The sequence below is a fragment of the Ambystoma mexicanum genome, chromosome 3p (assembly GCF_040938575.1).
Source record: "Ambystoma mexicanum isolate Mex_15411 chromosome 3p, UKY_AmexF1_1, whole genome shotgun sequence".
In the NCBI taxonomy this organism is placed as follows: domain Eukaryota; kingdom Metazoa; phylum Chordata; class Amphibia; order Caudata; family Ambystomatidae; genus Ambystoma; species Ambystoma mexicanum.
Window position 1 is genome coordinate 929,391,977 of NC_090925.1, and position 24,552 is coordinate 929,416,528.

The 24,552-nt window shown below is 46.8% G+C and overlaps 1 protein-coding gene across 5 annotated transcripts in view; it reads left to right on the forward strand.

Annotated features, from left to right (window-relative positions):
• LOC138581130 (protein MTSS 1-like) overlaps positions 1-24,552 on the forward strand; it is an 885,917-nt gene that overhangs the window by 715,053 nt on the left and 146,312 nt on the right. For all 5 annotated transcript variants that reach the window (XM_069652219.1, XM_069652221.1, XM_069652222.1 and 2 more), the window contains exons 9-10: positions 5,950-6,047; positions 21,743-21,857. In XM_069652219.1, coding sequence (XP_069508320.1) covers positions 5,950-6,047; positions 21,743-21,857 — 213 coding nt within the window. The remainder of the gene's footprint in view (positions 1-5,949; positions 6,048-21,742; positions 21,858-24,552) is intronic.

The following is a 24,552-nucleotide window of genomic DNA, read 5'->3' on the forward strand; positions in this document are numbered from 1 at the left end:
GTAACGCCGCAGCCGCTCCCACTCAGTCGTGAGGCCATGTCCCATGGTTCGCCGGTTGGGGGAAGGCTGGCGCAGCATCTTGTAGAGTGGCAAGCCATTACTTCAGATGTGTGGGTTCTGGAGATCATAACCCACGGCTACTGTCTTCCTTTTCGGCACAGGTCTCGCGACAATCCACCGGGGAACCTCTCTTTGCAGAGTCCGGATCCGCTCCTTGCGCAGGAAATTCAAGCCCTGCTGGAGAAAGGCGCCATAGAACTGGTGCCTGTAGCGGAGAGGAACAAGGGATGGTATTCCCCTTATTTTTTGATTTTGAAGAAAGACGGGGGATTGAGACCCATTATGGACTTGCGCGGTTTGAACAAACTCCTCAGGAAGGACAAGTTCAAGATGGTTACTCTCTCTCAAGTCCTCCAGGCCCTTCAGCTTCAGGACTGGTTGGTGTCACTCGACCTCAAGGATGCTTACTTCCATGTGCCGATCCATCCCAAGCACAAGAAGTACCTGAGGTTCGCGGTTGGCGACTCGCACTTTCAGTTTCGGGTCCTGCCGTTCGGATTGACCTCCGCCCCGAGGGTTTTCACCAAGCTCATGGTGGTGGTGGCAGCGCATCTCAGGCAAGGGGGGGATTCACGTCTATCCCTACCTGGACGATTGGTTGATCAGGGGGAGCTCTCCCGAGCAAGTCCTGGATCATCTATCGGTCACCTGTCGCTCCCTTCACAGGCTGGGCTTCTCCCTCAATTTAAAGAAGTCCCATTTGACGCCAACACAGCGGCTCCAGTACATCGGAGCAGTGCTCAACACTTCCCTGGGGCAGTGTTTTCCTCCCCAGGTGAGGGCTCTTCACATTCAGCAGATGGTGCACAAGTTTCAGCATGCCCAGACGCTCCCTGCGTTCGAGTTCTTGAGGTTGCTCGGCCTCATGGCATCCTGCATTCTTCTGGTGCCAGAGGCTCGCCTGCGGATGAGATCTTTGCAGTGGGCACTCAAGACGCAATGGTCGCAGTCCTCCGGCAGGATGTCGGACCCGGTTCAGGTGCCGCCCTCGGTCGCCCGGGATCTTCTGTGGTGGGCCGTTGAAGGCAACTTGATGAGGGGGGCTCCATTTTGGCTTCCCTGGCCGGAGGTGACGATCGTGACGGATGCATCCCTCACGGGATGGGGAGCTCATGCCAACGGGCTGACAGTCAGCGGTCGTTGGTCTCCGTCGGAGTCCAGACTCAATATCAATCTTTTGGAGCTGAGGGCCATCAGGCTAGCCCTGAAGGCTTTTCTGCCGACTGTGCGAGGACAGAGTGTCCTGATCCTGACGGACAATACAGTGGCCATGCACTACCTCAACAAAAAAGGGGGGGCAGGGTCACTTCCTCTGTGCAGGGAGGCGATGCAGCTCGAGTTCTGGGCCATCCAGCAGGAAGTTTCGATCTCGGCAGTTATCTGGCCGGAGACGAGAACGTGACGGCGGACGCTCTGAGCAGGCAGAGCGCAATCTCTCACGAGTGGGAGGTGGCTCAGGAGATTCTCCTGGAGATCTTCGCCCTTTGGGGGACCCCTCAAGTGGATCTCTTCGCCTCCAGTGTCAACCGGAAGTGCGAAAGGTTTTGCTCGCGGGAATTTCCTCCAAAAGGAGCCTTAGGAGACGCGTTCGTGGTGGAGTGGTCATTCCCGCTGCTGTACGCGTTTCCTCCAGTCCCCGTCATCCCGCAAGTGCTGCGGAGGTTACGGAAGTGCGGTTCCCGGATGATCCTCATTGCCCCGGCGTGGGCTCGGAGGACGTGGTACCCGGACCTTCTCGACTTATCCATCTGCCCTCCACGTCGTCTTCCCTACCGAGACGATCTGCTCTCACAGGAAGGGGGTCTGGTTCTCCAACCAGAGGTCGGATCCCTCAACCTTCACGCTTGGCTTCTGAAAGGTTGAGGTATAAGGATTGGGACCTCCCTGAGGACGTGATGGAGGTGTTGCTTTCGGCCCGAAGGCCAGCAACAAAGTCTCTGTACCGTTGCCGTTGGCGTAAGTTCTGCGACTGGTGCAGAGTTCAGAATGTGGATCCTTTTTCATGTGACATCCCCATGGTTCTGTCCTTTTTACTTTCTTTGGCCCACAGGGGCTTGCAAGTGGGTACCATTTAAAGGTTACCTGGCGGCGCTGTCCATCTTTAAGCGCTCGTCTGAAGAGTGTTCTTACTTTAAAATCCCTTTGATTTCACAGTTTCTGAAAGGGCTCACTAATGTGTTCCCTCCGTCACCTTTCCTGGTGCCCGGTTGGGATTTAAACCTTGTTCTTAAGTTTCTTATGGGTGCTCCGTTTGAGCCTTTACATTCTTGCCCTTTGAGGCTGTTAACTCTGAAAACTGTGTTTTTAGTTGCGGTTACTTCCGCTACCAGAGTGAGTGAGTTACAGGCACTTTCAGTTAAGCCTTCCTTCACTGTATTTCACAAGGACAGGGTTGTCCTTAGAGTTCGTCCTTCTTTTCTTCCGAAGGTAGTGACGGAATTTCATTTGGCCCAGAAGGTTGTTCTTCCGGCATTCTATCCTCCTCCGCATCCTGGTAAGGAAGAGGAGAGGCTCCATAGGCTTGATCCTAGGAGAGCTTTAAGCTTTTATGTTTCACGCATGTCCCGGGTCAGAGTGGACGATCAACTCTTTATTGGTTACGCTGGAAAGCGTTTGGGGCAAGCTGTGACGAAACAGACTTTGTCTCGCTGGATTATTTTGGCCATCTCGGAGTGTTACCGCTTGGCGGGTAAGGACCCACCGGCTGGCTTGTGGGCCCATTCTACCAGGGGTATGGCTGCGTCTACTGCCCTGCAGAGGGGTGTTACTATTCGCAACATCTGTGATGCAGCCACCTGGGCTTCAGTACATACATTTGTACGTCACTATTCCCTCGATTCCATCCGAGCACAGGATCTGGCCTTTGGCAAGGCAGTCCTTTGCTCTGCTATTTGATTGGCTATTCTAAATCTTGATTCTAAATTCTTTCCCTCCTCCTTTCTCTGGTACTGCTTTGGGAGTCTGTCATAGATATGGAATACGTCGGAGGACCCAATCCCCTCGAAGAACAAGTTACTTTCTTACCTGGTAACGTTCTTTCGATGGGATGGTCCGACGACGTATTCCATATCGCTCCCGTCCTGCCTTCCCCGCTGCAGAATTTCTTTTGCGATTGCAGCTTACGTTCCGCAAGGCTTTGTGTCTGACTGGCAGTTGACTAGTGTCACACGTTCTGGGGGAAAAAACTACAACTGAGGCTACGGGCGTCGTGCGTCCTACTTATCACATCGGATGACGTCGGAGGAGGCCCTCGACGACGGCGCATCGACGTCATCGACGCAGGACGCAGACAAAAGTTTCCGAAGCAGCACAGCTGTGGTGATTACATGTCATAGATATGGAATACGTCGTCGGACCATCCCATCGAAAGAACGTTACCAGGTAAGAAAGTAACTTGTTCTTCTATTATTCATGCCCCATGTATATTGCCCCGTGTTGTGCATTCAATAGTGTAAGGCCCCAAGCTCTTAGAAAATTCACCCACTAGACACCATTACTCCTTTTCTGAGTCATTACACTTCTTTGTACCAATGTTACTATCTACGGTGCATTCTTGAGCATCCATATACTGCGCATTTAAATCCCCACCTAAGAGGATTTGCTGGTTATCAGGAACTTCCAATCCTCTCCACCCCCCCCCACCCCAGGCTGAGAAAATCTCCAAGTGTAAGGTGGATATCCTCCATGCTATGGGTTTCTGGCGGGATATACATATTTACTATCAGCAGATTTCCCAACTCATGCTTAGCATCAGACTTCAATTCAACAGCCTGGAGAAAGCTACTAACAGTAGGGAGGGCTACAAGGCGTGAGACAATAGCTTGTCTGATCCCAGTTCTTAGTCCTCTGTATGGTTTGCCACTTGGGCCTTTGTTTGCCATTAACGGATATGTGGTACCCATCAAGGTGCAGTGTAGGATTGAGCCAAGTTTCCTGAAGGAGGAACACATCGAAGTTACAATCCTGTTTGTGTTAACATTGGAAGAAGCTTTAGTTCCGCGCCAAGAAACCTATTTAGGGAGCCAGGGCTATTAGTTCACCAACACATTTGTGGACTATCAATGCTCTCTCCAGCACATGGAGTATCAAAGGCTTGCAAAAGTGGAACAATAGCCAGCAATCGTAGACTGAGAGGTGGGTGGTAGATTGCTTATCTTTTTTAATGTGTGGCATCTCTTGTAAGCCACTTGTATTGTTAGCTGGACTCCAAGGTAGTTTCCCAACCTTTGCCGTACCACTGTGAAGTCCTGCTCTAGGCTGTATTTTGGACTTTGTCATCCCTGAGTGTTACAGGACGCCAAGAAACAGATACTCAAATCAAATTTGGCGGGAAGCTTATCCCAAGCAACCCGGTGTGGACAGCTACGGCCGGTATTACGCCTTCAAGGTCGATTGATCCCAGCCATGCCGACCCTAGCTAGCAAACTCTGCACGTTTTAGGAGAGTAGATACCGAGGAGGCTCTACCAGACTTTCAATGCAAGTTACTTATTATTCAATGTTTGGAATCTCTCGCTGCTCACACGCATGTGCAGTCGGTGCTTGAGTCACACCCAAGCCACAATTATGCCAAACCCCAAGCTGGTCCTAAAAAGCCAACTCAACTGGGGTATGGCAACCTCTCAGGCTATGCCCACAATGCCTAGCTTCTGAGCGGTACTCAATGCTTCAATAGTTATTACCTTGCACCACCACATGAAGGCCCAGTTCGAATTAATCAGCTTTACACTGTGACGCGGAGTAGCGGGCTGCTTGGCTTCACTCCTCGCCCAGAGCACCGGAACACCAAGACACTTGCCGCATTTCTGCCACTGCTTAACTGCAAAGCTTACCGCTAGGCACCCTGCTCCAAGACGGCAAATGGGCAACTCAGCAGAGCAGCGTATCCACAGCCAGCAACGGGCTCCTGCTGCTTCTGCCCCCCCCCCCCTCAACCCCCCTGGAAGCAGACATTCTGGCAGGGGGTCCGACCGATGATTAGCTCCAGCAGACCGCAGCCTACCGCCGGCTCCTGCTCCTCGATCTCAACCTGCTTTCCTTAGATTAGAGGAAAGCACCTAAACCAACCAACTTCAAGCCGCACTGTAGCACAACTCGGCAGTCGCACAGCTGCTTCCGAGATACATGACGATTAAGAAAAGTAGTCAGGTTACCTGTTTTCTTTTTGTATTGTCTCAGGCTGGGGATTCACCCGATCCCTGCCCGTGACGAATTGCACTCTGCGGTTTCATTGATGCTTAATTAATTTTGTTTCATTCGATAGACTGTGTCAAGCAATACATTAAATGAAACCAGTGGAATCCAGCACCTACGAAACGGCAGTGTGGTTTGACACTGGCTTGTCATCAGCAGGACTCTGGTTGGTAATACCCCCCCACCACGCACGGGAAAATAAAAAATAGCTTTTTTTTTTTATTGCCCAATGCTAGGGATTCCAGCCCGAGCCCTGCTGCTGACAAACCAGTGGCACATTAAACTGTGCGATTTCATATGTGCACAATGTGTTTTGTTTTATACAATAGACTGCTTAATACATAAACCCATTATGTGCTTTGTGTCAATCAGTCTATGAATGAAACAAACGAAATCCACCACCTGAGTAATAAATAGCACAGTGAACACAGTCTCACCTGCAGTGCGCACAGAAAGAAAAATAGTGGTTGTCGGGGCTGTGTGAGGGCCGGCTCCAGCGAGTTTTTTGGGGACTGCGGAGGCCCAGCCCACTTAAAGCGCTGTCCACTTTGCTCCAGCTCATGGTGTATGACTTTTATAATGTTTAATGCATTCCTTTCTTTTGGTACGCTCAAACGCCGTGTAATCGGAGCGCTTTAGAAGTTACCTTTGCTTTTTCGTATCCCTTTTTATAAAGTTTGTTTTCCCTCCTGTGCAGGTGATTAATGACCTGAAGACCTCGGATTATAACTTCATCTACCAGACGCCTCCCTCGTCTCCCAGCGGCACGCTCTCTCGGAAGGCCAGCACGAGCAGGTAACTAGCAGTCACCAGGCAGCACGCAGCACAGGGGCGGCGCTGCTGACGATCATGCACTCTGCTGTGAGTCGTCCTCATGTGGTCGGGCCCACGGTCGCAGATCACATGCTGCGCGAATGGAATGTGCAAGCAGGCGGCATGTGCCTGTGACTGGGCTGTTTGTGTATTGATTCAATGTAGAACGGATCCAATAGAGGGGGAACACGATGTGGCTTTTTGATCTTGCTGGTTCTGCAAAACACACAGGCTTTGTCTATGAGCAGTGAGTTCTCTGTGCACGGCAATGATATGGGGAAACGGCAGTCTTGTACTCCTTGCTTTGCAGCTGTTTTCGGGACAGGATTTACTTTGATGCGGTTTTGCATAATAGTGCTAGAGGTGGGGGGGCAGATGCTACTGTAAGGGGTATGCAGGTACAGATGCTTGGGGGAGTTACATTGTTGTATGCAAATCCAAACAGTGATAAGTGGGGCATTCCTCTACCCCCACGTGGGGTAAGGTGGATGGTTCATTCAATGACCCCATGGGTGGTGAGTGGTGCCTTACAAAGTGTTATGTGTGGGTACATGAATAGGAGTGGGATGCTTAGATCGGAGAAAGAACTATGCTGCCAAAAGTACTATACACCCTACCCGCGTCCCCACCCAACCACGATGAGCCCCCCTCTACACCCACGTGGGCTGTTCTCTCCTAAAACCAACCTTACCTCACCACTGCACCACCGGGAGAGTCTCACCACGTTCATTTCCATTGCCATTGGAAATACAAAGGCCTTTGTTGATACTATGCGACTAGAGCGCATGTTTGTTGTGCAGCATTACACGCTTGTCCACCATTCATGAGAGGATACTCGACAACAAGGATCGCTCAACTCCTGTGCATCTGTCCCCTTGCCACACAAGGCTACTGCTCAACCCCTCCTTTTTGTATGGACCTGCATTTAAATAACTAGAACAGTGATGTCTTGCTGGACATACTCCGGGCTGGCAAGGGCACCGGATTCTGTGAGGCTTGGCTGTTAAAATGGTGGATACAAATAAGCAGGCAAAACTAGAAAAGGGGCAAAGATCGGGGGACCTGTTACACAGCAGAGTTGGTGGATCGCAACTGACCTCCCCCATCGCAGTACACAACCGTAACCTAACTCTTAAGTTCATCAAATAATACATCCTGTAGGGTCCCAGGATAGGTCCATGGGTGTTCAGGGATTGCTGATCCGCTACCCTGGCAGACTGGCAACATCGTGTTGAGTCACAACGTGAGCAAAGTTCGGGCACGAATCCTGGCCAAAGCCCAGCATGATGGAAAAAAGGGCTACAATGAACAGGAAGTGTATGGGAGAGTTTGTGGCGCAGGGATGAGAAGGCGCACAGGAAAAGGGCAACATTTAAAAAGCATTGGCAATGCCAACAGTTTGGGTTTTTGTGTGGGCATGGGGAAGGCATTTGCCCAGCACAGCCATAGTGGTATTAACTGGCAAAATTGAGCCTTATCGAGGATTTTGCATCAGAACGGGGAGGGGTTGATTGTGTGCGCATATCGCTATTCTAGTCTATGCACCCCACAACTGGGCTGTGGGCCCCCCACACAACTTCAGCCGGCTCTAACTGAACTATTTTGCCAGCAAGGTGATGGTGGAAGGGCAACTCGTTGCTAGAGCAGAATACTAGACGAGGATGAGATGCCCGGCCTCGGTACCACCTCATTAGGAGGTGCAGGAAGCGGCATGCCGGGAAGGGAGAGGATTTGCTGAATTGGGCAGCGATGCACAGGACGGCATCGGCAAAGGGGGGCTGCAATACATCTTCTGTGGTGAGGTCATGGCACCTTTATTTACATGACTAAGGAATGTATGCTTTCTGGAAGATTCACTGCTCTAGGACAAAATAAGGTTGCCTTCAAACAAATGGCAGGTCGGCCTTCCTGCTTTTTGGTTTGCGCCATTATGTGGCTAAGCCAACACGATTGCATTGTACTACAGACGTGGTTAAACGGCATATGAGGGGGGATACAGGGTGTTTGGTTATTTGTCTACCCCGTGACTGGCCATGCTAATCCCTAGGTCCATTCCCACCCAGTTCCTGCCCTTCCCCGCCCAAAAGACCACCTGATGGGAACTCTTTGAGGTCGATTTAATGAAGCCATACCATCAAAAGTCGCACTCCAAGTGCCTGCTAGTGTGTTCTTCAAAGCAGTCTTCTGAGAGTTAAGGACTTCATTGGAGCGGCAAACCCGCTATGGATAATACAAGTGTCTCAAATCATGTCTGCCGTCAGCCACTCTATTTATAAACACACTGCGGGTCCATCACTGAAGTCCTGTTAAAAACCAGCATTAGCAAAGCCAACAGTGTTGGCTTGTGTATTAGTATTAGGCATTTGCCAGGCACGGTTATTAGATGACAAGTTACTCGCACCATTTTGCAACTGCTACCATCAACGGACAGTTAATACCACTACGGCTGTGACTGGCAAGTGCCTTGCCCATGCCTACACACAAGCCCAAACTGTTGGCATTACCAGTGCTTGCTTTTAAATGGACTTCATCTCTAGATGGCTGAGAGTGCAATCAATGAGCCTAGGGTAGCGCGGAATACATTTCGCCAATAATGGCCGCAGTAGTGACCTGCAGTAGGCGGGCCCACCACGCCAAGCCCTTTCCCCATTGCTTCCAGCACCCGATTGCTCCTGTGGTGTTCACAGGTTATGTTGATTTATACCGCATACGGCTACCACCTAAGGGCAGTCTATGCCTGATTAAGAATTTAAGATGCTAACTGATTCCGGGTGTACCAGTTCGCTTGCCTGCATGCGTCAAAAGCGAAGGTAAGACTATTTGAGTAATCGCGCTAATTAGGGGCTTTAAAGGTGTCATTAAATTAGTTTAGCTAGATAAAAAACAAAAGTCAAGCAGTTGTTACTGTGTGGAATGACAATGAAGGACTGTTAAGCTCATAACGGGTTTGTAGCCACTAAATAAATACTTCAAATGTTTTTCGTTATGTGGCCTTTGTATTGAACATGATTGAAGTTAAATCGGGGATAAACCCATTCAAAACACCCTTCTACCCGTACTAAATGTAGGGTCGTGCCTCACTCGGAGGGGGGTGCACACTTTCAGAAAGCATGGGGGTCCCCCCAGGCCGCCCCGTGAGAGGAGCAGGTGCTCAGTTACTCTGTGTCAGGGCGGGTGTGCAGCACTGCCCGTGTGTGCTGGGGAATGAGGCAACTGTTACTGCGAAGGGGAGAGCTTGGAAAGTGGAAGCCACGCCAGGGTTAAAGGCAGACTCGTCGATACGGCAGATCCGGAGCTAGCTCTGCTGTGCGTGCGCATGGCTGTTGCGATATGTTGCTTTGCGTGCACGAGATCATTTCATTGTAGGCTCTTAAAATAATCTCGCGTCACTGTATGCAAGCTTTGAGGGATCTGTAGCAGAAGATTATCATACATATAATGCGTGTCTGGCTAGATTCTCATTCTTATCGAAAACTGTCGGGCATGTTTAAAGGGCTCTTGCTTCTGGAGATTTTGCAATGCTTTTTACAGTCTTCATTGGTATTCGACGCTCATTAGTGTACCTTACTGCACATTTCGTGTCCTTACACTCGTTTCTCTGCGCGCCTCTCTAGTTTTATTGATCATGAATCTTACACATGGAGGGGTGGAAGGTGGATCTGCAGCTTGGCTCCTTCCTTGTCCAATTTGAGTGAACTCTCACTGAACATTCACTGTCACTCATTATAATTCCCTGTCTCGCTCTCATACCTTTTAGCTCTCCCCCTCACTCACATTCTTTCTCTGATATTCACTTTCACGTGCCCTCTCCTGTGCTCTTTCGCCCTTGCCCACCCCCATTTCGCCCCCCTCCCTGTCGCCCTTGCCCACCCTCTTTGGCCCTTGCTCTGTTACTTTAGTATCATATTGTTAAACGGCATGCTAGGACCCCCTCTTCCCACTTCTGTTAGTTGCAATAGGGGTCATCACCCAATGGAATGATTCATTTCTCAATCTCAGTAGGTTCAAATGTTTAATTGGCCATACCATGATATGGATTTGGGAAGTGCTGGCTTGCCCCATGTCCAAAGTGAGCGCTTAAGTAATAAGCTTTTTGCCCACACTAAGACTGCTGTCGTCCTTGAATCTGGAAGGCTTGATTTTAATGATTTCGGTTGCCTGCCATCCTGTGAAAATGTGTCGCCTGGTCGCTGACTCACAATGAAACGTTCTGAGTAATAGGGAACACAGTAGGAGTAGAGTCAATAGAAAGGAGACCGAAAACCCACACACCATTACATAAATAGACTGATTGATCAAGCAGAAGACATGACGCAGTTGCAAAAGCTGACTGGCTGGCAGCCTTTGAAAGTCGGAGATTTTCTATTATTTTAACTAGGAAAGAGTGCCACAAAATTGAGATTTTCTGAAGTAAATTGTTTCTGGCAAACTACATAACGTTTGCAAAACCTCTTGCTTCCTTCTACGATACGGTTATATCTATGGATACTGTCGTACACACTCGAACAACCAATTCCTAGGTTTATAGCCTTAATATTGCCACAGCAACTTATCCACGTTTTATTTCCCCTTTGAAACGTCCGGCCATTGCAAATAATTAAAATTGATATGTGGCCTAATTGGAGGGAATTTAAGAATTCCTACAGTAATCTCTGAAGCCTCTTCCTGAAAACCAGTAACTGGTAGAAGCCGCCTCGCAGGTTTGCTATATAGGCCTTCATCCTGCCCCAGCGTGCCTGTCAATATTGACATTGAGTCTGGTTTCTTCAGCAGAGGTATTTTTGAGATTGCCGAGGTGATATAGAAGGTTAGGTTATAGGAGACTGCTAAATGCAAAGTTCACAACAGTAATCTTCAGGAAATCACTGCTTTTTGCAGCTAGTAATCATTTTTAATTTGTAGTGTGCTTTTTAAGCTTATACATCAAAATACAATACTAAAGGTAATATTAAAGCACCACTCTTGATGCAAAACTGTTTGTGAACCTAAAGCACCAACCTTGACCCAGAACTATGTGGTCCAACCAGGGAGAGCTATAGTGCATCAATGTACTGAAGCGATTGGTGACACTAAAGTGCCACCTAGCAGCCAAAATTAATGGTGGAGATGGGTGTCCCCTTTCATCTAAAACCATGGCTCCTAAGGACACTTGAACTATTGGTCAGCCTCTGCATCCCTCCCTCTGTACACTTTAACCAATTAGTCTGCCTTACTGGGCAGCCTTCAAATTGCCCCCAAAAGTCAACACTAAGTATGAGCGATATTCACTACATAAAAAGTGGCCCTAGGCCTCTCTTTCCGCCAATACTATCTGGAATGTTCTCCTTCTCCTCTTCTGATCTCCCTAAACATGCATGCAGCTCCAATATGGGCCTGCCTCCCCCTTTGAACACAGCTGGCCTTTGTGCGCCCACGATCCCTGAATCATCAATCTTTTTTTACATTAATTGGTGTGATTTATTTAGATGTTTTGCGCTACATGTCACCACACGGTCACTTGAAAACGCCTGCACACCTCAATGCTGTTAGGATAAAATTCTGGTCTTCGATTTGGGAGCTATGATTGCAGGATTGTCTTGTTGGTTATTTCCTCTGGAGTTTGGAATGTTTCAGACTCCTTATTCCCAAGTGCGCCACCCTTCCACATGAACCACGTACATGGCTCCCCAGAAATCCATACAGTGTTAGAGATTATCACCGAACAGGAAGCATTCAAATGCCACGGCATCTATTCAAAGGCTACGGAGCGTTTCCCAGACCATTTCCTCTGAAGTAGATAACTGGACGTTTGCCTAATTCATTATCAGTATAATCCCTGCCGGTTTAGCCAGCACGTGCACTCGGATCATTAAAGAACAAGCTGTCATCTCATCAAAACAATCAGAGCTGCCCTCATTTGAGGCAACACTCCGACATTCCAAAACCTCGGGTATGTAACTTGCTTATCAGAAAACAACTTGCATTGCGCAACCTCCCTCCCTTGTTCTCCTTTCAGTGGCTCTGCTCCCCCTGCATCCTACTTCTAACCTCCTCGTAGTGTTGCCTTGTATAGCTCCCCGTTGCTTCCTCGCTAGGGTTGCACGTTCCCTCATACACGCATGCAGATGCAGGCATATATCGCCACTTTGTAAAAACAAAATGAAAACCCTTCTCTTCACAGCAGCCTTCTGTTGAGATCCAACTGAAGTCCACTATGAACCAACTCGAACAGAAAAGCTGCTTTGAAGCTCGCCACTACAAGTTACGCTTTCCTGGTTCTCCATGTATGCATCAGCATATCTCATTTTCTTCATCCCTTTCCTTCCTCAAGTTCTCTTGCAATTTGTCCTGCACAAAGTGCTCCAAGGGTGTCCATCAGTTTGGGGTTCATTTATAGATTTACCAGAAAAAATAAATATGCTCAGGCTTTGCACCAAAAATATTCTTCCCTGAAATTTCGGCTTAGTATTTTGGCATAAATCCTAGCATTAATACAGAGGTTTGGTATGCTTAGTGAGCCTGCAAGATATGTCCAACAATAGTTACATTTGACACCGTGTGAATTATCCATTGCGTTGACAGTAGGGTACATATCTGTCTATCAAGACCTTCTTTCTGTCCTCTCATCAAACAGTCCTTGAATGTGTTCTTCAGTGAACCATGCACTGCTACTAACCATCTTAAAGGTTGCAGCTCATCTGCGATACCCCAGACTCCAGATCCAGTTGGTGCCGTCCCGCCTCTAGAATGTGCCGGTGCTGTGCCCAATCCCCTGCTCAATTTACAAAGTCACTGAAAGTGTGGTGAGTTGAGTGAACTCCTCATCTTACTGTGTGAGGGGGTGAGATGCTAGGGACTGGGTTGATCCGGCCGCCACCCAATGTGTCTCCAGAGGGTGGAAGTAGTCTTATCCTGCGTGCTGTCCCTCAGAGAAACGATATATTACTGTGGAAAGAGCAATCCTGCATCAACTGAGAGCTAAAAGTACCAACATCCATTGAGAACCACAGCAAACGCAGTGGAAAACCATGAAAAATGGCAAACCATGGGGAACAAAAGGGACAGTTAAGAGAAAGATATGCAAACTCTTTGGTGGCCACTCCTTAGAAATTTTGTGTTGCAGCTTGGGCTAGCCAGGAGACTAAGGACCCATTAAGAGTAGCACTTGAAAATGGCGTTGCTGGCAATTTGTTTTATAGACTAGGGTGTCCCTGGATGGACAATGTCTTTTAAGAATCGGATAGCAACTGTATGCTTTGTGCACTCATCCTTAAGTGTTGGAGATCTGTACTTTGTGTTATCCCGTCCCTGACAAGGTTGCTGCCGGAGCATTCCTATTATTTTTAGCCACTTTCCTAGTTACATTACGGGTTTAGTCCAACCCCTTCCTTGACCAAATACTGCATAAACGTTATTCTTCAAACCACAAATATTTGGTTTCAAGAGTGCCATTGCTTTGTGTTTCCCCAAAAGACACAGTACTGCTCCATTGGGTATCCCATTGCAGGAGTCTAATTCAGAGGACTACAGTTCCCAGAAAGTTTTGCAAGAGGTAATAAAGAACTGGGAACCTCCGCCATAGACAGGCAAGCAACAATGAACTGGTGTTTGTAATAATGTTGTACACAAGTCAATGTGAAATCAAAAGCAACTCATACCTACAGGAAAAAAGAAACCCAGTTCTCACAGAATCAGATAACAGAAGCACCCAGCACGTTCACGTCTCAACTGTGCGATCATGCTGCAGACGCTCTGTACAGTCCCAATTCCAAGATGGCGCCGTACACAGTGGACACATTTAAAGCCTCCAAATGATCATCACTGGTAATATCGCCAGCTAAATAATCAACCAATTCAAAATACTCACTAATAATAATCTAATGAAGGACAGTTAAACTATTTGAGCTAAGAATCGGAAAGGAAATAATGAATAACCAATCCGGAGTAAGAATCGCAATCTGGACCCGGCCCAGGAAGTATAAAAAGGGCTGGACTGACCCAGTGAGTAAGAGCATCCAAGAAGAGACACAAGTGCTAGTGGACACCCCTTTGCTACAACAGGAGGACTTTTCTGGAGGGATCCTGGACTGCCACTGTGTCTCGATAAAGGCAGAGACTGCTTGGAGAAGGCTGACTGATGCAGTTTGGTCTTGAAAGAGAAAGACCATTATGCTATTCAACCAGAAACCGCTGTGCCCAGCAGGAACCGGAACGCCACACCAAGAGGCTTTTCACCAGCAAACATAAGGAAACAAAGAAAATAATGTCCCCATGGCAGCACGGTAAAATGTTGACTGCCTGACACGGACCCTAATGGGAGAGGGGGAGAAATACCCATTAACAAAATGTTGAGCCCTGAAAGTGAGTTTGAATAGTGAAAGAAGCAGAGCGGGTGTACTCTGAAGCCTGCGCAAGAGCACCACAATCCAAGAGGGACCTACAGTAAAGCCTAGAAGAGAACCACTGTCCACCAGGGGCCTGTTTTGAATTCCAAGCACACCCAGGTCCAGCAGGGACCTGTTGTATATCCAAAGTGTGAATCTAGAAAAAAGAAAATGTTTGAGACTTGAGAACCAAGGTCCACCTGGGACCTAATGTGAAGCTAGAGAGAGATCCAAGGTCTGTAAGAGACCTACGTTGAGGTTTTGAAGCAGTGCCACGGTCCACGTGGGACCTACGCAAAGACCAAGGAGGGATTGTTGGGACAGTTTTTCTAAGCAAAACCATTCAACTGAGACAGTACAAGACTCCATTCTTAGTATACGCTGTACCACCTGAGGATATGGTAGCGCAGACAGAGCAGCCAGGCTTATCTTAGGAGGGAGAGAAAATATTAGGAAGGTACAAAGAACCTGTAGTATACCAAGGGTTCAACAAACACGGAAAACCAGAAGTATTATACAAAGTAAAGGTTTATTATAAATAAAAGTTAGGCCAAGGTAAGTCTTGGGATAAGTACTTTGTCATAGTCATAAACAGATTATAAAAAAACAGAATGCTTGAAGGTACACAGACCAAATCATAAATCTTGTTCAGAATGCTAACAGTATTGCTAGAAGAAAAGTCAGACCTTATCAAACACATTTACTATAGGACACACTTATTCATGGGTATAAAAACCATTGGTTACTTTCTGATTACTTTCAGTAATTCAAGGGTAGTAGACCCTAGAAGTTGTGCAGTGACACTGTTACGAAATCACTTAGTAAACCAACCTGCAAGTATACTTTTCTGATTAGTGGAACACTCATTCAAAGGGCAGTAGAAACCTATAACTATATTCTGGATAACACACAGTTTTACTACGTGTTTAAGACCTTTTGGTGTAATATACAATTAAAGTTGCTTTTCAGCTCAGTTAAAAACAGAGTAAGGTAAGCAAGAACTCTTTACACTAATTTAGGATTGCACCAGGCAGACAGAGTTCAGCTAAACCTACAGAATACTTAAGAATGGCACACAGCTATTCTAGGCAGGTAAAACTATTACAGTTCATTTTTAGGTCAGTGGAACACAAACTAAGTAAACAATAACTTTGATTCATTTTAGAGTGGCCCAAGGCAGACCAAGGTAAGTTAAACCTACATACTTTTTAAAGGAGTGATCAGCAACTTATAGGTATGTATAAACCCCTAAGACTGTTTTAGCATCTGTGTAAAACAGACCAGGAAAATCAAAACCCAATGTTACACTTTAAGAATGGCTCAATGTTACTGCAGGTAGGTAAAACCTAAGGCAGACTTAGTTTAGACAGGCTATACAGCAGGTCTGGAGAAGCAAGACCCAGTTGGTGTACTTACACACTAATATTTGGAAGAAATAGTTAAGTGAAGCCAACAGCATTACTTTTCGGAAAGAGCATAACCAATTCACAGGTGAGTAAAATAACTGTACATATACTTTTCAGAATGGCAGAACACATTCAAGAGAAGTAAGAACTTTGGTAACTGCTCACTCTGAGGGACAGTTACTAACCAACTCTTTCAGAAGTAACTTTTAAACACTTGTTATACCTTTCAAGACAGAATCCTTTTCTTATCCAGTCCTTCCCTAGTGTATTGCACAAGTTCTCCGAGGCAGAAGCGGGACGCTAGTGGTCTAGATGTCGGCTGTAGGCAGGGTGAGATAAGGTTCAGTTGCAAAAAAGTCAGAGTTCCTGTGAAAGACAGTTCAAACAAGTAAGTAGTTCACTTTAGAGTTAACCTTAGAGTTAGTTAGGGTCCAGGGACTTCAGAGAAGAAACCCTAGAAGGATTCCAGCAGGGGGCCTGGGTGAACTGGATGAGAGGACTCACAATCACAGAAAACACCCCAAAAGCTTTAAAGAAGTGTCAGAAGGCTTAAGTTAAGTACATACCTCAGCTAACACAGCACCTCAGCATAGAAGAAGCGTTGCAGCAGGAAGACTTCAGGATCTGCAGCCAAAAACCTGGCCGATGGATTTGTTTGTCATGAAGACGGAAGACTGGACTTTGGAAGGGATTTTGCAGCAGGGATCAATGGAGAAGGTTCCAGGTAAGTTTCTTTGCGGCTGGATGCGGCTCTGTGGTTTTGTCACCCTTTTCAGGAGCCAGAAGAAGACTGAATATCGCTGGTTGGATTCTTGTTGTTTGCAAGATCCAGCACTCTGTTGAGGGGACTTTTTTCATACTCCATTCATGTCTCTGGCGGTCCTGCAGGATGCCACCAAAGTTTCAGCGCGATTCGGAATTGAGTAGACCATGCACTGCTCACTGGCTTGATGTCCCAGGTTATTGCAGCCCTGCAAGGTCATAGCACGACGTGGGAGGGCTCAAAATGCAGTCTTCTAGAGTCTAGTGGATCTCACCAGGCTCTGGGTCATTGTCCTTTTTGGGATTCCCAGGTCAATTGGAAGGAAGGGTAACAGCAGTCTCTGGTTACACAGCAGGCTCTCCGGTTGCTGGAAATAACTATGGCCGTCGTTTCTTCCTCTTCAGGTTCAGTTCCAGTGGTCTACTTGTCAGCAGCTTCCAGGTTTGGGGTTTTTATCAGGAACTACAGCACAACATCTGCATTCTCTCACTGCATTTTACAGCAAGGGGCTTTCTGGCTGTGCAGTCAGGACAGTCAGTCTCCCACTGGGAGTGTGTTCCTTTTCAGGCAAGGTGAAAGACAAAGGGCTGCAGAATTCTGGACTCCTCTCATGCTTCCTGCCTTTCCAGACACTCTGGAGCCCTGGGCGGGAAATCCACAGAATTCCCTTTGAATACAAAACAGCCACTGAGGTCGTTCCCACCTAAAATGGCAGGGGAAGACCTCAAACTGCAAGCACACAAGAAATAGCAAAAAAATAAAAAGGAGCCCTCCACTTAAGCTAAATGGTGGCCCTTCTGTGCATTACCAAGGCTGAATTAACAGCCTGTGAGTAATTAAGACTAACAAGTCTTAAATGTAGTTAAACTGCCACCACAGCCATTCAAGGAAACTTGAAATTGTAACAAAATGTTACCAGGTAAGGAAGAGAAAGGGGATACATTGTATTCCCCCAGCACTCCCCATAAGGTGGTGTGTGCTGGCTCACTATTTAAAATGTAAAGGGGGATGAATAGCCCTCTTTTCTACTTGGGAACTTTAGTTCACTGAAGTACATGAGAAAAATTAACAGAGGAGCCCATAGGAGCAATCCAGCCTAAGCCCAAAAGTTGTAGGAAACTAGAACTTCAACCATACACTATGGAGAGACATAAAAGGGTCGCTTATAAAGAGTAGAATACTAGGTGAGACGGGAAAAATATTCCCCTTCACCTAGGGACAAGGTAAAATAATTACATAGTCAAAGCAAAAACATTCTGGGGTTGACCAGTCAGGAAGATTTTTTATCATTGATATGAAAATCTTACCGGATGGGGATCTACTTTGAACCAAGGCCCAGGATGTGCCCAATGTGTATCATGAGAGAATCCAGGCCAATGAGTGGGCATCCAGAGAAGAAGAAGGAAACAAACCAAGGTCATTCAGAGGCCTACCGGAAACCAGCAAGAAGCCCAATTAGCTGGAGAGAGCCCAGAATTGGTTGTGTGAAGGCAGAGAGAAACCTTTAAAGGAGAACCGTGAAGCCCAGATCATGGAAGCGGGATGAGAAGAGAGTGAAAGCAGATGCCTGAAGAGAACATCAGATTCTGAGTAACATCTCACAAAAGCTTCCCCAGAAGGAACGTTTTGTTGTAATAGGTTTGAACTGCAGAAAGACTAGGTTTAGGATCAAACCTTGGTATGTTTTATTAGGCTGCGAGTGCCAGGAGGTTCAGGAGTTTAAGGTTGAAAGACTTAGTGAGCCACCTTGCTGAACTTTACTTTCTAGAGCAAGTTGGCCCCAGGAGGAGAAGGGACTTGGAAGATAGTTTGAGAACTGTGCTTTGTACCACACCAAACTGGTGACCAACCTGAAGAGTATCCCGCTTCATTGTTGACCCATTGATCATAGTGCTGTCCTGATTAGTTACCGATTCTACCCCAAAGCCCTCGAGACATTTCCTCCAACCTCTGCCTGACCTGGCTAACCTTACAAATAAGTCTTGTTTTTAAACATTTCAAGAGTGGCAATTGTGCAGTTGCCCTCTTTAACACACATCTTGATCTTGTAGTGCCATTTGGCTGTAGGCCTGGTGGCCTCTTGCATTGTGATCACTCCTCCGTTAAGATTGGGGATGAAAGCATATCATTTGGAGCCATCGTCCAGTTTCCAACTTTTCAAAGAAGGTAGCAAGAACATGGCATGATAACCTGTTCTGAGATGAGTTTGCAGCACACGCTTTTTGCTCACTGTACCTTTCACAGATGGGAAATATCCATTTGCATATCAGTCTTTGTCCCGCCCACATGGGCAGTCCAGCGCCGAAATGCTATGGCAATTCCTCTCTGAACAAGAGTACCAAAAGCAACCCCATACACGTGTTTCAGCCTTGTTGGGCCTCATCAGTGAGGTGAAGCTTTGTCTCTCTGAGCACAGTGAGCAGGGAGTCCACGTCTGGTTGCCCCCAGGTAACTCGGGGTGACCAACCCCAAGTTCCTTGCAAACATTTCAAAGAAGGTAGCAGGCGCTCCTCTCCAGAAAGGCTGAAACACGTGTATGGGGTTGCTGGTGGTACTCTTGTTCAGAGAGGAATATGCAAATGGATATTTCCCATCTGTGAAAGGTACAGTGAGCAAAAAGCGTGTGCTGCAAACTCTCATCTCAGAACAGGTTATCATGCCTTGTTCTTTCTGGAGAGGAGCGCCTGCTACCTTTTTAAAAAAAAAATATATATATTTTCAAGGAACTTTGGGTTGGTCACCCTAAGTTACCTGGGGGCAACCAGACGTGGACTCTCTGCTCACTGTGCTTAGAGAGGCACAGATTCACCTCACTGATGATGCCCAACAAGGCTGAAACGCGTGTATGGGGTTGCTGGAGGTACTCTTGTTCAGAGAGGAATTGCCATAGCATTTCGGTGCTGGACTGCCCATGTGGGCGGGACAAAGACTGATCTGCAAATGGATATTTCCCATCTGTGAAAGGTACAGTGAGCAAAAAGCGTGTGCTGCAAACTCTCATCTCAGAACAGGTAATCATGCCTTGTTCTTTCTGGAGAGGACCGCCCGCTACCTTTTTAAAAAAAAAAAAAAGTTTCCAACTTTAATTGTAATTTAAACTGACTCCTCGCATCTTTGTGCGAGTTATGCATGCATCTCCACAGAACATTAGGATGAGTTGCCAATGCCAAGATACTTTTTGGAAATTGTTGTTTGCTCTGATAGCTTTTTTCAGAGGCCTCACAGGTTTAAACTTGTACTTGGGACACGTGCATGCGTGAAGTGAATAAATAGAGTTGTTCAATATGAAAGCATGTAAATTCTAATTGACTGCAACTCGGACTGTGGGTCTACAGAGCACAACCATCCTGGTAAAGGTGCAACAGCTGAATGATAATTTATAATTTTCAAAGGAATGTTGCTAGGTGGCAACTCTCCAAACAGACTAATGTAGACGAGGGTATACGCATTTTAGACCAGAGGGATTAGAATGCAAGTCATACAATTAAAAACTTTCAGTAAAATAAATAAATTTTGCATGAGATCATTCTCCTATTTCTCTGTGCTCCTTCACATCGCAGATGCATGTCCCAAAAGTAGAAATATGCCCTCCTCTATACAGAGTTCTGATGTAAGTTCAGGAGCACACTGGCAAACCTTGCTTCTGTGTCTTGATATGTTCTACCAATTGGGCAGTCACTGACCTGTTGCGGTCATACTACCACACTCCCTGCACCAGAGCTGACCTACTTCTGCCTAACTGCCTAGCCACTGGGTTTGGCATTGCTGCGGTCGGCTTATTGGCTCTGCTCAGTGTGTCTCCATTATGTTTGTTTTGACCCTTCAGTTTTTTAGATTGGTGGTAGAAGGCAGGTGATACCAATGCAACACTGTGAATGTGCCACAGAGGGTCTTCACTGAAGTACTGGCTAGTCCACACTCCTATTACCAACGCACACTTTTTGGTCAACCCCTCTCACCAGCCTTCTTGGCACACTTTCAACGTTAGCAATGCATGGCACCAGATGCACACAGCTTTGGTTTCTTGGTGCCACCACAGGGTCGTAGCAACCACATTAAATGGCAGGGTACCGGGAAAGTAGATTGCACATGTAACATTATCTTTAATAGGCAAGCCACATGTTATTTCAGTGCGAAGACCAAATCCTGCTAAGTCCCACCATTTGGCCTCAAAGGCCATATGGCATCATGCTTTCTCTGAATGTGGTAAAACTTCCCTGCTACTTCAGTTGCTTTGCAGATTTGGTGTATAAAGCTCCTGGAAGAGTAGTCATAATGTTTGAAGATCTTCCATTGTTGGTCTACTGCAGGCCTGGTGCTTCACCCACTACCCTAGCACCACGCACTGTGTAGTCGGGTATTTGTGATTTTGCTTATTGAATTTCATTCACAAACTCTGCCCTGATGCCACTTCTGTCAACTAGATTTCTCATTTTTCCCTTTGGGCTTGGGAAGTGGATTAGGTTGCTCAGATTAAAATCTCTACTAACTTCTTTGAGTGTCCAAGATGGTTAACCCAATCTCATTCGTGCCACGTGCTGTCTCAACTGGAATGCGCTTGGTGTGGCATGTAAATGGCGATTACTACAATAGAGGGGCTGGTGTGCACATTTAAAAGCCATTCTCGAGCAGGTGCTCGTTTAGGGTTTTTAGGTTGTTGACTTGTAACCTGAGCAACAAGGAATGCAAAGCCATGGCAGCTGATGGCATTATTTCTATAGTTTTTGCTTGGTGAAAATGTTGAGACCCATACTTTGAAATGTACACCCATTACGCAACCCACATCTCGGACTTGCCTTTCTAAGGATAAGTGCACAATAGCTGTAGAATTCCAAACTGCCATTGAAGTTCTGCATGTACCGTGCATAACCATTGAGAAATTCTGAATGCGTGATGTTGCCATTATGTAGTGGGAGAATTGCAACCATATCAATATACTTGTAACATTTTTTCAAACGGCAGAGGAGAGAGCACACACTGTCAAACCTTGAATATGTGCACAACCAAGTACAGACAAGGCCCATGTCCACCACCGATGGATGAAATGTTTGAATGTGGTTTGCACCATGATTGATTGCGTGTGCGCTTTGGGGTGTGAGTTCATGATTTCCATGTTATACAAGTCTCATGTCCTTCCTTTGGCAGCAATTACCAGCACACATCAATGAGGCATGTTCCGTCGATGGACTCCATCTCCAGCTCCCTTGAAGGGCTTCATCTGAAATCCTCTTCCTCATCTATAGCTGATAGCATCTACCAGGTACGGCAGTCTCCAATCCCCAGAGTATACAGAGAAAATGTTCCGATGCCATAAGGTCTGATTCCAATTACAAGAGATTAATTCTGTCACCCTTTAACAAACACCTGTGCAGATGTCAATCCATAACATGGGAAAACTCCAAATAAATGTTTATGTAAAAACCTCTGCCAATATGTCGGGCAATTCATTTCAAGAATTGTTAGTCATTTTGGGGGTAAATACTTTGCATGGGCCGCTCTTTACACACTATAGCAATAGTGTGATGCCAATGTAAACATGGAAAGTCAAAGACTGAACAAGAACTTTGTAAACTCTCAAATTGAAAGAACTGCCCCAACATCACAACTTGAGCAACCCATAAGACATTGCAAGTTTGACATCCCTGACATTTCCAGTGGCAGCATACATGCTATCACCACTAAGGTGGTTGGCCTAGAACAACTTAAGGCACTGGACTGTTTTTTGGTTTAATAATTTTTTTACTGAAGTATTCCCTACATTAACAAATGTCAATTCATCATCTCGCAGGTATTTTTACAACAATAAATTAATTAAACCTAGGTTATGAAACGGATAGCATGTCCATAGTAAACTTGAACCACCACCCACAAAACCAGAAACATCGGAGCAGTATAGAAGTTATTGCTTTGAAGGCAATGCTATCAAGCAGTCAAACATGTGTTGTTGGCTTTTGTTCCCCCCCACCCCAAATTGAGCATGGATACTACAGTACATTACAGACAGCAACGATAACTGCACCTGTATTCTACATATGCCAGGGTTATTGACCATATAGGCACCCACAAGGAGTGTGAAAATGTAATCATACAGCAGATGGCATAGTTAGCCTCTTGGCAAGACCAACATAGGGTAGCCTGCATGCCTTGCTTTGACCCCCCCCCCCAGCCTAAAGGGGGTGAAGAGCGCCCTATTGGATGTCATGTAAAGGGTCTGGGTGGCTGAGGCTGACACTGAGGTATGTCTGATCTTCATCCAGATGTTAGGCCAACTGTCAACTGGAAAATCCACTCCACATCCTTCCACCCAAGCCCACTCAGTTCTGTGATTGGAGAAGGATGGAGAAAAGAGGATATTGTTCTGTAAATCGTTATTGCCAATGCAGGGGCAGTGGGGGAGGTTGACAACGCCTGCCATTTTTTGGTGCGGACTTGCAGCAGTCACTGGACTATTAATTTATTAATTGAGCTGTGGGGATACTTGCTGTGCTGTAATAGATGAGATTAGGCATGTACTCTGTTGTCTTTGATGTGATGCAGCCTAATATAGTGGATGATTTCATAATGTAACCTGTGTTGTCAGTTCATTGGAATAGTAGTTGGAGTTATGCTGCTTACTTGGATGAGAGTCCTTTCCGTAAGTCTGAAAACGTAGTTTGAATCATTTGGACCAAATTCTCGATTTTGTTATATTAACCTTTATAACTGCGCCACTCGCCACCATAGTGGTCTTAAAGTGCCATAGCTTGACCATAAAACAGTGTACTCATCCGTACTCTCCACACTCTTGGGACGTTGCTCCCGTGTGAGGCAACCTGACCATGGTTCGTGAAGGAAAGAAAAAGAGCAAATTCCTGAGCAATTGAGCATATACATAACAGTAATGTCAAGGCGAGAAAAAAACATCCAGCATAACTGCCCAGTAGATAACCATTACATTTAGGTTATTCCTCCACACTATTGCCAGGGACATCTTACTTCTGTGGTCTCTCTAAGGGTCACTTACATTGTTTGGAAAAGCCACTGGGAAATGTCCAATGCTTTTTTCATAAAAGGGTGTGGATACATTGTGAGGGGCATACATTGCTCTTGGACATTTCAGTTTGTTCCATGTTCTTCCAAGAATTACTCCCTATGTCCCAACCCCTTTCCTCCATACTGTATGTGCGTCTTTCGCTGGGGAAGGGAGACAGAACCTTATTCACCAGAAAAAATCTTCTTCCCCTTTAAATGTAGAGGTGCATGGGGGGGTGCGGCCCTGGGACCATGCGCTTCCCTGATTACGCCCACCGGCGCCATTCCTCAGTCCTCTTTTTCGCATCGACAGGAGCAGACCGCTTTCACCAATGCTTCTGGGTTTGGCATCAGCCTTGTAATTCCACGCACTCTTCCCCCGGATACTGTCTTTTGGTCTTTTATCAGGTACTTGGTCCTCTGGCGCCACGCCTCAGCAGGTGCCAAGCCTACATCCGACCCCCACGCTCTTTGCCTCCACTGCCTTGGCCCTGATCACGGCTGAGAGGGTTGTACCGCGTGTGACGCGCTTACACCATGCACTCTGAAGAACAGGTTAGCTCGGTGGAGAGAGTTCTTTGAACAATCACCCCCAGATAACTTGAAGAACTTCAAGTACAAGTCAAGGTACTGGCCACTTTTTTCATCCGCACCACGCAAGGGAGACTCCTTCCCCGGGAAACATCTGAGCGGGATGGACCATCCAGGTTTGGACACCAGCACAGGTACTGAGGCTGCTCCAGCTACCGGCCGCCAGGCCGAGGGGTCGCTAGATCCTGCTGGTGACTTTGCTGAGGGATGCAAGGTTCTTTTACCGGGTGTCCACCCTGGGGGCTACGCCCTACTACTGGATAAATGTCTGAGGGGGTGCATCTAGGCAGCACTACCGGGGACACAGCCAAGGGCATGGCGCCTACGAGGTCCCGTCCTGAGGTGCAGGGTAG